Here is a 15,702-nt window from a genome sequence, read left to right as displayed (position 1 = left end):
TGTAGGAACTCACACTAGTTTCAAAATCTGTCCCCAAACTTCTCCTTGTTCAACGTACATATTAATGAAGAGACTAGTAAGATATCCTATTTTAATGCTCTGGGACACTATAAAGCCCTCTAGCTAAGTCAGCACTATTTAAGGATAGGATACGTTCTGCTGAAAAGCTACATTATTCTTTTTATCATCATATTGGGATTAAAAAAAATTCTTTAGAGAAAAAGACATCCACTGACAGGACCTGGCATGTAACACATGCAGTGCTTGATACATACACTGACAGCTTCTCTCCAGGATGCACTAGGTCATAGCTGAAGTGGGTAACAAGAGTCAACAAGGATTCAGAACAAAATCCAGAGAAAGGAATGAAAGTTTGCTATTTCAGACAAGTCTCAAGCAATGTGCATTCTCTGCCCCTTCATACCATGTATCAGCATCAGAATGTGCACCAGTGATTCTACACCTGGATAAAGGTCATATTGGCAGCTCATTAGGCCAGAGGGTCACACTTGATTTCACTGATGCTAAACAGACTGCAGCCACCCTCCTTCACCACACACCTGTACAAGTAACCACAGGTGCCAGTATGCTGCATCCTCCATGGAGCCTCCAGGACAGTGCCAGATGCTCGCCCTGTCATCCCGGTGTGTTGGACTTTTGCCCTCACTTGATACACAAACAAAGGAACAAACAATACACAGCCTCAGTGGCTTCTGCTGCCTTCCTAAGAAAATGAAGCTAGAAATAACTTGTTCAGAATGTGAAGAGAAGAGCTGGGAGAGGTTTATGCTAAAGAATTGTGAAAAAGTATTAAGACTAACTTTTAAACGTGGATTTAAGTATTTTATTAATAGAAATATTAAATGGAAGTGTAATCTTGAAGGGAGAAGTCTGAGACAGTAATATTTTTCCAAAGAGAAATGCAAAAGTTAAATCAGTTATTAGCAGTACATGGGATTGGTGGTGGATTGTTAGTTTAAAATTTCAAGTTTATCAAAGGCTATTGTAGAGCTAAATCCAGCAACTACTTAGCAGTGTAAACCATATACTGCTTCTCTAAGTCACTAAAAAAATTACTTGTTCACAGTAGCTTCAAGATAAAATTCTCCCATCAACAAACACCCCAAATCCCTCTTACTCCCACAGTCAGCCCTCCAGTACAATTAACTCAATCCTAGCTAAGAGTAAAGGGTTTCTAAGTGTATGCAAACAGTGACCACTATAAATATGAAAACGAGAAGATGACATATATTAGAAACATTCTTTCACACCTTAGACTAATAGTGCACCACATTTTCTATTTTTTTAAAACCCTGTTCAGTGCTACAGTACAACTGCAAATCCAAAAAGCCGTATTTAAAGTTTTCTGAACTACCAGACCACCCTCTGCCCTTTTTTTTTTAAGTTGTGGTCTATGGTAGGAAATATTAACAAAGAGCACACAGTGATTTAAATCTAATTCAGCTTGGATTATCACTCAAATCATTGCTACCCCTAAAATAAGCCTTCCTGTTATCCAGCTTCCCCCTAAGTGAAATTACACTTAAGCGAACTTGCATCTCCACAGACATTACATATCATTAAACCCAAGAAGGAGGTAATGGAAAGATCTTTGTTTAAGTATTAAATTGGCCAAAACAGCTGATACTAGAGTTTTTAACTGCCAGTTAAACCTGTCTCATTTTGCAACAACTCTTATTTGGCAGGTGGGGTGAAGGTATTTGCCAAAGGTACATGTTGAAAAACACAGTACTCCAAAGGGTTAACACAAAAAATGAGTTAAAATTAACATGCGGTAAACACATAATTTTATTAAAAAAAGTTTTAGAAGGTGATAGAAAGTTGGTTTCTCTTACCCATTTCCCGGAGTACTGGAGCACCCTGGAGAATGACTCAGAGAGGTGCTGCCGGCACAAGGACTCTTCTTAGTGGATAAATCAAGCACACCGTCTGTAGAGACAAGAAAATGACTTCAGGGATTGAAGAAACAGGGTCAGCCACGTTGTCCCTTAAGAAAACAAGTGTTTTGGGCTAAGGTCATATTTAGCACAGTGCATTTTCTATTTTATTTCCTTTTTAAACAAGCTAAGGCTTGGATTTGTTTGCAATTTGGCTTACAAGTGACTTCAACGTAGTTCTCAAAAGCCACAACAAAATCTGGCAAAATTAAAAGTACATTTGTTACAAGAACCAGAGAGTAAAAGATGACTTAAAAAATGACAGTTCAGGATACAACACAGCCCATTGCATAACTAACCCTCCATGATCCCAAAAGGAGACAATCTTCAAATTCCTGAGATATTCCCCCAGTTAAAGGGGGGCTTTAAGTCAGTATTTGATTATTTTTTTAATCCAAATAAATGTAGGAAAACTAATTGAAAATTTAATATTGAAAACTCACTTTCAAATAAACACACACAGTAATGTGAGACTCCTCCTCACCTGGCAGCTAGCTTAATCCTTTTTTCCATGTTTCCAATGGGTCCCTACTGGCAAAGCTGTTGCCTTTCCACTCTCTATTGTGCCATTTTACTCTCTTCTTCCATATACCAGATTTTTTTCCTGCTAGATTGCCTCTTCCATTCTCACTAATGGCACTTCCTCACACTCACCCATGCTCCTCTACAAGTCCTTATGTAAACTCTGCATTTCTAGGCAACAGAAAAATAAGTGTCTTTTGCTAGAAAATCATTGCTTCCACTGCACTGAAACAACTTGAAATTCTGGTCATTTTAATAAGGGCAACATTGTCATAGAAGCAGCACAGCCATCTGAAATTCGTGGAAACTTTGAAACAAGGAGTTTCTGAGGCAAAGATAAATGGAACCTGTTGGCAAGGTAAACCAAAGACACTTCAGAGCTCCTTGCTCATTCCATCTACTCAAGTAAATACCACCCAAGACAAGAACAATGTACGATGGCTTTCAGATTGCTTAAAGTTTTTGTTTGGCATATGGAGAAATAACATGATTAACAGTGAACTAGAATTAACTTACAGAAAGCTGTTCCACCCACTGCATTTGGGAACACACCACAACTCAAACTCAAATAAGCAGAGAAATTCAATCTTCCTTTTGAATAACACTTAAGCAGCCACACAGAAACTGGATCACGTAGCACCTCCTTTTCAAGAAGCTATACCAAAGAACACAGGCTGCTACCAGAGGCACTTGCATCCATGCTTCCAGAAGGGGCATTATGACCAACAAACCTTCGAGGGCAAGCAGAGCCAGCCTCATACCCCCAAAAACTAGCTGGGTTCCCCTCAACCTGCTACAACAGAAATACAAGAAAGAGCACCACCAGCAGTCTTTCATGACAGCCTCTTAAATCTCTCATTAACAAGTTTGGCAAAACCTCTTCCCAATTACATTAAATGTAAATTGGAAAAAAAAACCACATCAGCAAACAGATTACTGTATAAGTTAATATGCACATGTTCTAACTTCATAACAAGCATTATGAACATTCTAAGTGATCTTACAGCTTTTTCATCACATGGTAGCTAAAGAACAGTTCACGTTTATGCTTTCCTCTTCACCATACAATCCTCTCATTAAAAAACCAAACAAACCAAAACCAGGAAACCGATTCTCTCCCTCTTTCAGCTAAAAAGCTTCACTGTGAGAACAGTTTAAAGTTTATAAACATATATGCAGAAGTCAGTCATTAAATAAATTTATAATAAAATCACCTAGAAACCAATGTCTGTCAGCAAAACGTACATGTCCTCACTTCAAGACACCACACAACCTTTCACTGCTGTCTTGTAACTGAAGTGCAGCAAAAGCTTTCACTAAGTGCAATAATTGTCCAGATGCCCATACTGCATATTGTTGGGACACATAAAATTAGTATTTTTACAAAAGGCTTCATAAATGTGAGAGACCTACAATTCTGTACTAGCTAGCAAAAGGCTTTCTTTTTTTAAAGGCACCTTTTCCACTTGAGGATGGACAGACTACCTTGTATTTGGTAGTATGATTTCAGACACAAACACATTCCTAAAGAAGGGTAAAGGGGACAATTTCAATTTTATCAGTAGGATACAGTGATAAGCTCTATTCAACAGTTTCAGAGAAAATACATTTGCATACTATAATCACAAAATTTGCTTGTTAAAACATTTTTTATGGAAAGCAAGGTTTTCAAATTAAAACAAGCTCTGCAACACTGTTACAAGTTATTCAATCTGTGCTCTGCAGATCACATCTATTTTTAAGGTAGAAGAGAGACATTTCTTCCAAATGCATAAAACCTGGAAGTTTTGTACAGTTCACAGGAATAATTTTTACAACCTTCACAAAGCAATTTCTCAGAGATTTTTGAAATACACTGTTTTTACGCTGTGGCCAGAAAGAAAATAAATCGGTCCCTCAGTCAGATATGTGTACTGATATTCAGAAAGGAGACGACATTAAGGTTTTCATGATCATGTGAACTTGTCTTATCAGCAAGTGTAGAGTCTATTTTAGCAGACTGTTTCTTGCAGCTTGCAGCAGGAACTGCACATTTGTCCCCAGAGTCTGGAGCATGTCCCTCCCCTTGGCCCTTCTTCAGAAAAATCCCTCCAGTCTATGGCCTACATTCTTTCAAAAAGTCTCTTCCCTCCCAGCCACATCTAGCTAGCCATGATTTTATTATTTATAGTCATCTACTGCTTTTCCACTTTCCATTTTATGTAAAGGTGCAAACTTCTAGTTGTCTGGTTTTGCAACAAGAATGCCACTAATGAATTGCCATAGGATGCGAGACACCGAGAAGAGTCCTACCTTGTTCACTAGGTTCTGACTGAGACTTTCTGACAGTAAGGTCCAGAGGTGAGTCTTGGTCAGCCATGAGAAGTTTGCTGAGCACAGGGTTCTGAGCAGTTGCAGCCGTGGGAGAGGAGGCGACCAGAGATGCTTTCAGCAGGCTTTGGTTCTTTGTGCTATTGGGCTGGCTGGAGTCCTGAGTAGAGCTATTTTTTGAGGTATATTCAGCAGCAAACTGTCGGATCATTCGCTGCATGATCTCACGGGCCACTAGGGGAATATTGGGGTCAGAGACCCTAGGACTGTCTGTAAATATTAGAGATTTTTTTTTTAAGAAAGCACTTTAAGTAAAACAGCATTTATATTAAGTAATTATTTTTTTTTTAAAAGGCCAAAGATAAAATATTTTCTGTAGAAAATGCACCTCAGTCTTGAATACCTGAACAAGAATCATTACTGATTCTGCTATAAGCTTCCCAAAATAACAGTTTTCTAAGAGATATATGCAATCTCATCTTTTGTTTTCAAATACAGATATGTTTGACCAGACCTGAAGAGGTACTGGAATGGAAAGAAAAACTAGACTCATAATGTACCTAGCAATTAAGCTTATTAAAAAAAAAAAAATGAACAGGTTATTCAGTAGAGGAATTTATTAACTTACCTGCCGCTACAGAAGGGGAGAAAGGGGAATAGAGTTGCAGCAGTCCCCTACAAATTTATTGGAAAATAAGCCCTATAGTTCTGATTTTTCAAAATAATTCACACGAAGCTCAAATGTAAGTAAGAAATGTGAAATGGAACAGGTAGGCATTCCAACGTATTTATATGAAATAGTGCACAAATGCAAAGGTATTTGGGGATGTGGACAGCTCAAAATATATTGGTAAAAATCACCATTTGAGACTAGTAGTAACTTGAGAAGTCAAAGCAGGTCTCTAAGTCCTAAATCACAGAAGCCAAGTTCTGCCACTTCATCTCAAACACTGCTTGTGTTCTCTGGCCAAATCAGATATATTTTTTTCAAAGAACAAAAAAAAACACAACAACACAAAACCAAAACAACAACAACAAAAACCCTGCAACTCCAGAAATAGCTCAAAAGGTTTGATTTTCTGTTTCTGAAGAAGCATTCAGAGAAAATTGTGTAGTAGAAGACCAAACAAATCTTTAAAAACAGCTCTCAAAACACAAGCACAGCAAAGCATTTACTTCCTCTTTAAAATTTGCCCAGGTTGAGATTGAACTATTAGAGGCATTAGCAAAACATTCTGTGGGACATTTCAGCATTAGATTTGCCTTTTACCACCATTTTTGAGAAAAAATGCATCAAATCAAAACAGCCAGCTTTAGAGTATCTGTGAAGGATGACTGACATGAAGCTTTGATCATGTAGCTGCCCCCAAATCAGACAGCAGCAGCATGCAGCTACTGTGTTTCTTGATGAAAAACCATACTGAACTTTAAAGACTTAATCAAACCCAATTTCCATCTTGTTAAGCACAGCTTTCTAAATAGACTTTTACAGTCAACATGTGTATTCTTATTGCAGTACAGCAGCTTCTGAGACATGTAAATACCTAATAATTTTGTTGTAAAGTACAGGATTTTTTTTTGTTGCTAAGGTCAAGGCCCCAGAGTTTTAAGAAATCACCAAGAGATAATCCAAACTTAAATTTAGGTACATTTATAATCTCACTCTTCCCAAATGGTCCACAAGGACACGAGCCTGGAGGCTTTTTTTCTCCTATTGTGACATTTCTTCAGTTTTCTAAGTTCTCTACTATAACCTGCTGAAGCACAAGCAAAAGGCTTTAGGAAAGCCAGAGGGACAGAAAACTGATGGAATGATCACACTGATGACGACAATTTGGCATGTGCTTGTAGTGTGTACAAGTGAGCTGGCAGGAATGCAGAACTCTATGGCACCTACATTTTCTGAAGAATTATGCCTTTACCGTGCGCCCATGTCATGTGTAAAATTCAGTAACGCTTAGAGCTGAACGGATTTCCAAATTCAGAGAGAATATACTATCTATGCTTACTGCCATGCATGTCTAATCTGAAACTTCAAAGAATCAGCACAGAGTTACTACTGAGAGTTTTCTAGTGGTGCTCGAGATAAACCCTCTAATGCAGGACACAAAACTCAATTTTCAATCAGAAGGGTAGTTACCTAGCACATTAAAGACTTCTTGCTTAATATAAAGTCTGAATGCTAAGGACTACAGCTAATCAAAACGAGGTCAAAATATCTGCTGCTGCCTCTGCAGCATCACTTGAAATCAACCAAACGTTTATTTTGATTCCAAGTGTCTAGGTTTTTGAAAAAAAAAAAACACTAAAATTAACTACAACAGAGATTCTCAGGGAAGAAAAATATAGCAAATATTTATCAGCTATAAATAGTCTAAAGCAGCACCTCTGACCTTTAAAAGTTTAATACTTTTTGTGTATTTTATCTATACTGAATTCTTAGAAGGGGAATATCAAATAAATTTTAAAAAAGGCATGATTTCACTACACTATTAAAAGAAGGCCCCATCCTGCCACAATATAGAGGTAACAGACAACGAGGTACTACCACTCTGCTTTTACTGCAAAGTATGAATATTTGAAAGAAGCATTACTGAGTCAGTGCCATGGGCACAAAGCAGAAAGTATGTAAGATTAATGGCCAGTAAACCTGTTCAGAAAGTTTGCAGATCCTGCTAATTACCTGTGTACCTTAAGTGCATGAGTGCACGTCCTTGACATGCAACAGGCATTTGTTTGCAGAACATCTGCATATTCTCTGATCTGCCTGGGCTACAAAATACCAGTCTCAAATGTTACTGGCAGTGAGGATGGAAAGAAAGAACAAACTAATTGCTGGCATGAAACCAGGAGAACCAACCATCTCTGAGCAATGCAAAAGCATCAGAGTTCTGTAATTCTGTGTGTCCTCTTTGGTATGACAGTTCCTGGGGATCTTATGGCAGCAGCATGAGTTACAACAACCTTTCAAGCAATCTAAATACAGCCAAGCTTGACAATGATGCATTAAGGATTCAGAACTGACTTCCTGCCAGGCATCTTCCACTCCCTTATTACTTTTGCACCAGAATGCACCAGAAGCACAGACAGATCTGCCAGAGGAAGGAAAGCAAGAGTGTACTAAAAAAAAAAAAAAATACTCTCAAAGATTCTTAGACACCTTAAGTGATTTCATTATCTTCATTCTGTGTATCTGACCATGAACAGAGTGTTAAACCCCTCAATTAGCACAATGTAAAAATTGCTAGTAGTTTTCTGACAACTAGGGAAGCATGCATTTCTAATAAGACATGCTCAGAGGTCACACCAAAAATTTTAGCTCTATTATAAAGAGATGAAATATTTAATAAACAATTCAGAAGTGATGGAACTGCATCCTTTTCCTTCTTACCAGAAAAGTAATATGGAAAAAAGCAGATTTTCTCTAAATTTTGTTTTCTTAAATCCCTTCTCGATTTAAAGAGATAGAATAAATCTAAAAGCAAAACAAAACCTTAACCTTAAAAGAAAAACAAACAAACAAACAAAACACTTACAAAGAAGACTTGGAACAAAAGCATTATCTGATCTATCAGTAGTAATGCAATAACTATCCTTCCTACCATCCTACATGCCCTATACTTTATGCAATGCATCATCACGTATAGTTTGTATTTATTCAAGTAATAAAAGAAAGGCTAAGATACTGTTATCTACTTAAAACACCTTTAAATATTTTGGTCACTGGGAGGAAGGGCTGAGGACTGGCTACAGCAATTTCTAATTTGTTAAGCTGAAGCCTAGCATTGTCCCCCAGCAGACAGGTTGGAATTACTGATTTGGCAGATTTTCTCACACATGGGTTAGACTGATAAATACAATGTACTTTAATTCAGGATACATTTGGTAGCAACCTCTGGATTCCTGTTTCTCAGATCAGCAGAAAACAGTGAAATGAGTTTTATGCCTTCTAAGAACACAGTTTAACTGATATAACTCTCCAGAAGAGATTTACAGTGTTTCTTAGCATTGAGCTACAGTTTTTATTTTCGGCATATTCTCCAGTTCTGATTTTCCATTTCTTTTGCGGATCACATTTTGAATTCTCCATATATCCCACTCAGTACTATTCCAACAAGATTTTATACTGTGGATTGCTGGGGGCAGGGTGGGTAATCACTACAGACCATAGTGAGAAGACTGCTGACCTTTAAGAAAAACTGCATTAGTACAGATATCATTACAAATTAAAAGAAGAGGAAGAAAAAAAAAAAATACCCACTGCCACTTGCCCCTCCCTTCAAACAACAGCCCACTCACCTAAATACTGGTTTCAGGGGAGCAGTTCTGCTGGGTAAGAACCGAGTCCCTTCTCCAAAAGTGCAAAGCACCAGTTTTCTCATTGAAAGATTTGCTTTAGAGTTAAATGTTATAGTCTCTACCCACACTGTTGTATTGCTAAATTATTTGAGAGTCAATGTTTATTCTTGATTAACATATAAGACAACTGAAAAATACTGAACATACAATGACAACTTTAAGTCAGATCTTTGATATCTGCATTACATGCAAAAAAGACCAGCAAGAGACACCATTCCCCCCATTAAAACCAACCTTTTCTGTAAAAGACTGCATTGAGGAACTCTTCCGCTTGCCTTTCAAAACGAATGATTTTTGCTTGCTCTTGTCTAAGCAGAGCTTCTTGTCCAGCTTCCGAGGCTGGCTCATCCAGACTGACTAAGTGTTCCTGCAAAGATATTTAATATTTGTAAGATTTTCCTGACTCCGAACTGAAGAGAGTTCCTTAGACATTAAATAATTTACTAAATTGAAAACTTTGTTAGGTACTCAACACAGAGTTGAATCTATTGAAATCACAACATGATTTTTGACTGCTCCAGAACACTGTACTTTGTCCTGTTTTCTTGTTATAAATGCAGCAGAAAAGCTTGTAAGATCTGATAGCATTATGGGAAATAAGAGCCCACTATAAAGAAAAAGATTTAGACACCTAACAACATTTGGCTGCACTTGCTCTTTGGCCATTACTTTCAGTTCCAAGAAATAACTGCTGAAGGCAAAACACAGAAAGCTCTCCTTAATTTACACAATGTTCATGCAAACTGAGCAATAAAGGACCAAGCACTAGCAAAAAAAACAAGTCATTTTGTGAAAAAGCTCAGTAGTAGCTACTTTGAAGTGAAATAAACTTAAGTTAGCTGCTTACAACACCCATAACAAATTAAAATTCATTATATCTCTTACAGTTGGAAGCAACTGAGTTATCTCAGGAATATTTCGAAAGTGTTTTAACTAGGATAATTAAATTATGTGAAATGCTAGGATAAATTATGCATTTTAAATAAAACTCAATACACTAGAAGACAATGGTTACAAAAATATGACATGAATGCTTGGATTCCAACCTCCTCTCCCCCGTGACACACCCCACTTATCGTTGCTTTCACTTTAATGCGTTACTCCTGCTTAGGAGAACAATGTCTTTCCTGGCCCTCTCACTCTACTTTCATTTTAAGCAATATTAAGTTACCTGTATTTACCTACTGCAGGAATGCATACACAACCACTCTTTGTGTTTAGGGAGTGTTTTGTTTTATTAACCTTTATGAAGTATCAGTTATCATAATATCTAGGCTACATCTGTTTTTTGGCCTCTATCATACAAGCTGATTTCAGGTTATCCTCATGGGAAGGATATGAAGGATATGAAGGGAAGGAAAGAACAAGCAATTCATTTATAATTCACAAAAAATGAAAATAAGTAATTCTTAAGTTTGCGTGGTTTGAACTTCAAGAGGTTTAATGAAGCAAGGTTACATAACCAGACCACAGTAAATTAGCAAACACAGTCACTGCATGAGCTGCGTGCAAAAGGTAACAGCATGAAATGATGTGGACTCTGGCCTGAACAACACGGGCTCTCACCTTCAGATTTGTAATTTAATAGCTTCCAGAAGCTCTTTATCAAAAGTACAGGGGGATACTACCTCAGGCAGGGTAAAGAGACAAAGCAGTGTTTCATGCTAAATCAAAGGTGAGGACCATGCGATGACAGAGGTGACGGGTGAATAAAACAACATGTTTGCTGTGAAGGTAAGAAAATCCAGAAATAAAGACCTCACAAAGTGACTGATGCTTTTTTTCCATGCCAGAGAGATTCCAGGCTTGCTCTCAAACCTGCTGGCTCTTGTAGGAAAGATTAGCACTTTTAAGATAGCCTTAAAGAATACGAATTTAACTCGAGAGTTAACTATAATAAAAGCATTCACCTCTGTGGCAGGTACTCCTGCACCAGTGACCAGCAGCAGTGTTCCTGTGGTCCACTGGCATTTTACAAACACACTGAAAATGCACTTTTACTTTTCTAATGCTTAAAATACATGAAGTGTCTGTATAGGATTTCACAATAAAAATGTTTGTAGAGAGTAAGTCCAACATTTTGTAAGATTTACTCTTTGGGTGAGGCTTCATAGAACATACTAGCATCTGCTTTTTAAAACTGTGATTCCAGATCTGACCAAGTTCAAGGCAGGATCTGTCCTAGTTATTCTGAGTCAAGCTCCATTACCTTGTAGGCATTATCAACACAATAGTAAACTCAGCTTATCAGTTTGTGTAAAAAGCAGACATTTGAGCAAATTAGCTAATAACAGAAATAATCTAGGCATATAGAAGTGTTGGAACAACCACTAGAATATCTTAGCATTTACAGACAAAATACTTTCAGTTTTACTTTAAAAGGAATCTTTGCAAACTGATGCACAGAGATTTGGCTAGAGAAGCTCCATTACAGTTAATTAGCATCCTCTGGCTGAAGTCCCACAAGCCATTGTAAAACAACTTTTTTAATTCAAGGACAAACAGGTAATCCAGAATTGAAGGAAACATTGTCCCTTCAACCCAATCTGATACTCTGCCCTGTGACAGACTGTAGCTCTGGAAGAAGCCTAAAATAAAAATAACCCTTGTCCAAGGCAACACATTTAAAATCTTTCCTGTACTTTTTGCAACTATGACAATACCTTGTAAGTGCTAGCCTAGCAAAACAAGAGTTCAGTGGCTCCGTGCCTTGTCGTAAACAGTGAATTTTATATTATTCATATGATGCATAAGGAGTACAATTTAATCTATCTAGGATAAGTAAAGCTGTACATTTTCTGCAAAGAAAAGGAATGAAGAAACAAGAATCAGTCAGAAAAAAAACCTCCTAAGTGTCTTACACTGGTGCATGGCTGAATAAAAGATCGTTTGATCTGCCTTCAGGAGAAGAGGGAAATAGCAAGGCAACAGTAGCATTCAGTTCTTAACCCTCAAACTAAGGAGCATGCATCTCTTCACATGTATGGTTTTTATCATGGTCCATGCTAAAACATCAAAACGTAAAGAAATACAGTTGTATAAAAGAGTCGGATTTAACTTTGTGCATTGAAAATATTTTCAGCTATTTTCTGGCATCTGCAGTACAGTACTGACTTCATGAGACAAAACATACTGGTGAGATTTCTGATTACTGCAACTTTCTATTATTTTCTTATTAATTGTGTCACAATTATTCCAGCAGTCTTTGCAGTTGGTTCACCTTTAGAAGAAAAATTCCAAGTTTCCACATTAAATATTTGACTGTGATTGCTATTCAAAGTCAACCTCCAAAAGTAGAGGCTTTTGTTTGTTCTGGGGTGTGGGTGGTTGGTTTGGGGTTTAGAGTTTTGGTGGGTTTTATTCCATTTTTACATTTTTCACCATTTCTTCCCAATAACCATTATTTGGATCATTTATCTGCAGGCTTACCCTCTCACTTTACAGCCCCAAATCACATCAAAGTTTTCAGTACCAACATACAGGTAGTATTAAAAAGATAGCACTGTCATTGGTTACAAATACCCTGGAAAAAAACAATCAGTTACTTTACATATTATTTCTAACACAGCATTAATTTTATTCTGTTCATGCTTCTCTTCAGGTGAGAACCATGCCCCAGAGCATCCCTGGAATCCCATCAGTGAACATGCAGTAGTACCACTATACCGAACAATAATGCTTCAAAAAAGATACTTGAGAGTGGTTTGCATATGCTCCCAAAGGGTTAAAGCTCTTTTTGTACGTTAAGATATTGAGTACAGCTATGTAATTAAGTCAAAGACCCTTAGAAACACAGGGCTCAGGTTTTCAAAATGCAAGGTCAATGCCTGACCTTGAGAGACCACCTCATCCTGGACAGCTCAGCCTTGTCAGCACTACTGCTGGATCCTCACCAAGACCCTCCTAGTAGGAAATGTTGACAAAGCAATTCTAAATGCTAAACCACTAGCATGAAGAGAAAGGTACGATGCAGGGTGGTTTTATATACATATGGCAACTGCAGCTTCATGTTTGAGCTGCACACAGCTGAAGCACAGAGTGCCCACAAGCTAGAATAGTGTGAGATAACTACTACCCATCTTTGTGAAGAAAACAGAGGGAGGCTTCCCACAGACCACCCCTGGCTGACCGGCCAACCCATGGACCCTAGGTATAAAATCCAGCCTCCCAGCCCCCAAGACAAACTAGGAACAGTGAACAAGACAGGAATGTTTCAGCATTCTAGACTGTCTTCTCCAATACTGCATTTTTCTTAAGACTGTACAGTCTTTTTAACTCTTAGGCAGTGCAAAGGAGAATAATCTACTATTTTTCTGCAGGCAAGTTTTGAGGGCACCAGAAGTTACCTTCTTTCCTTCTCTTCCATCTACCTTCAAGAAGAAAATAATTCTTGTTTCTTTCATGGCAATGCTATTCGGTTGGTTTACATCTCTCTCAAAAAGCTGCAGCAGGCTTTAGCAGCATGTAGGTAAGAGAAGAAATTTCCTCTCCGGAAGGAAAATTTCCTTTCTTGATACAGCCCCAGAGGTAGTTTACTACTATTACAATGCTATCACTTTTTACACATCTGTAACTTGTGACTTTACAAAACAAGTCTGTCCTGTTTCTGAAATTTATTGAGATAATTTTCAATTCTGAGTACAAACTTTAAAACACCTAGAATTGTTCCCAGCTTGGCATAAACTAAAATTCAGATGGCTTAATTAGCTTTAAGACATCCCTCACTTATTGAACATACATACTTTCATAGTAAGAAAGAGTATTTTTTCCTTATTAACCAAGACGACTGATGTCAGATTTATCAAACTCAGAACAAAATTTAACTTGACTGATCCATAGCTATTGAATATAATTTGTTTTCTATAGAAAGGGAAGAGAAAAAAAATAATTCAGTGGAAATACAACATGCTTACATTCATATTTAAGCACAAGCAAAACTGTAACCCTGCATTACTACTAAACACAGCTGGAAATTATCACAAACAGCCTCTTCAGGTTTTAGCCTCCATAATCAAATTATTTTCAAACCACCCAATACAAAACTGACAGTCTAAATGCTGGAGTTTTTTTAAGTGATGAAATCCATTAAAGATGTTTTGGAGCATCTTCTAGCACACTTAGGATCCTTGTACACAGTTTAAACACATTCTAAAGACATAAAAAAATTTAAGTTTCCCAACTTCAAGTAATTTTCAGGTATTTTCTTTGCCATCTTCAAATATTCTATGAGCTAACACTTTAAATGATAGTGGTAGATTCTCTTTGAAATAAATTAGACACTTATCACACTTTATTTCTTATTGTTTATGTTCCTCCATAGTGAAAGGACACCAGATTCAGAGGCTGTTATTATGTTTAATCATAATCAATTAACAGCATGATACTACCTTTTAGACATTTGTGTAAAGCAACTACATGCTTTTAAAAATATTCAAATATCAGAATAACTTTGACTTTCAAAATTACTCCTTCACATGCAGTACCCTACCACACTTCTTCACAACTGAAGGAATCATTACAGGTCCTTACACTGAAGCCCAAGTACTCTGAAGACCTGACTCAGCCTTCTGCATGAGACTCCAGAATATGCTCCTAGAAATCGTTTTCTCTCTTGCTATTTTTGTAGCTTGAACATATCTATAAAATAGTTAATGTGCTTAGGAGTATTATCCTTCTTGCTCTGCTCTCACCAACTAATGAGATTAGCCCTATGTCACCCCCCCCTTTTTTTTAATACATATGAATTGCTTTCTATAGCTTTAGACAACAGTGTTTTCTTTTCCAGATTCATGTGTCGAACTGAATTATCTTTAAGGATTCTTTTTCCAGTTCCCCTCTCATAACTGGTGCTTTTTTCTGACCTTATCTATCTGGATATTTTTAAAAAAAATAAATCTTAAACTAAGCTTGAGCTCCAGCTATGAGCAAGCAACAGCAGAGACTATCTCATTTGATAGAAACATCCTACATGGAGCCACAGATTTCTTCTGTAAGGATAGCTCTGTCATAGCTCTGCCATACTGAAAAATTAAGAACCATAATTAAAGAGAGGTAAGGAAAGCCCACCTAAATTTCAGTTTGAGTTGATGTATCTTCTCTGTACCATAACCTTTTAAAAGGAAAAGCTTCATTAAAAAATTAAAAAAACAAACAACAACAAAAAAAAACCACACACACACACAAAAAAACAACACAACAAAAAAAACCAAACCCCAAACCTTAAAACCACATTCACTTTGAAAAGTATATTATCTTAAATCTTTCCTGTGAAGGATAAAGCCCACAAGGAATTGAAAATTATCACATCTGCAGATTGTCCAAATGATAATTCACCAGGTTTGGTCCCATAGAACCTGATCTACTTCTTCTCAGTATCAGTGGGCAGCTCCAGCTGCTAACTTTGCCTTTTTTGTCTCTCACACCCATAAGTGCACTCATGCATTTCTGCACATGGGTACCTGTGTTAATAACCTGGTAGCAGCTCCACAGGTAACTAGTTAGTCTCTTTGATTATACAATACTGAAACAATTGTGTATGGTGCATTATATGATG

At 37.2% G+C, this 15,702-nt stretch overlaps 1 protein-coding gene across 4 annotated transcripts in view; it reads right to left on the bottom strand.

The window, feature by feature from the left end:
- Positions 1-15,702, bottom strand: part of LCOR (ligand dependent nuclear receptor corepressor) — an 82,623-nt gene that overhangs the window by 29,672 nt on the left and 37,249 nt on the right. For all 4 annotated transcript variants that reach the window (XM_051616718.1, XM_051616719.1, XM_051616720.1 and 1 more), the window contains 3 exons: positions 9,384-9,516; positions 4,773-5,060; positions 1,857-1,950 (listed from right to left, as the gene is read on the bottom strand). In XM_051616718.1, coding sequence (XP_051472678.1) covers positions 1,857-1,950; positions 4,773-5,010 — 332 coding nt within the window. In that variant the 5' untranslated portion in view covers positions 5,011-5,060; positions 9,384-9,516. The remainder of the gene's footprint in view (positions 1-1,856; positions 1,951-4,772; positions 5,061-9,383; positions 9,517-15,702) is intronic.

Source organism: Apus apus, chromosome 4 (assembly GCF_020740795.1).
Source record: "Apus apus isolate bApuApu2 chromosome 4, bApuApu2.pri.cur, whole genome shotgun sequence".
Taxonomy (NCBI): Eukaryota; Metazoa; Chordata; class Aves; order Apodiformes; family Apodidae; genus Apus; species Apus apus.
The sequence above is the reverse complement of the archived record's forward strand: the minus strand, read 5'-3'. Positions and strand labels throughout refer to the sequence as shown.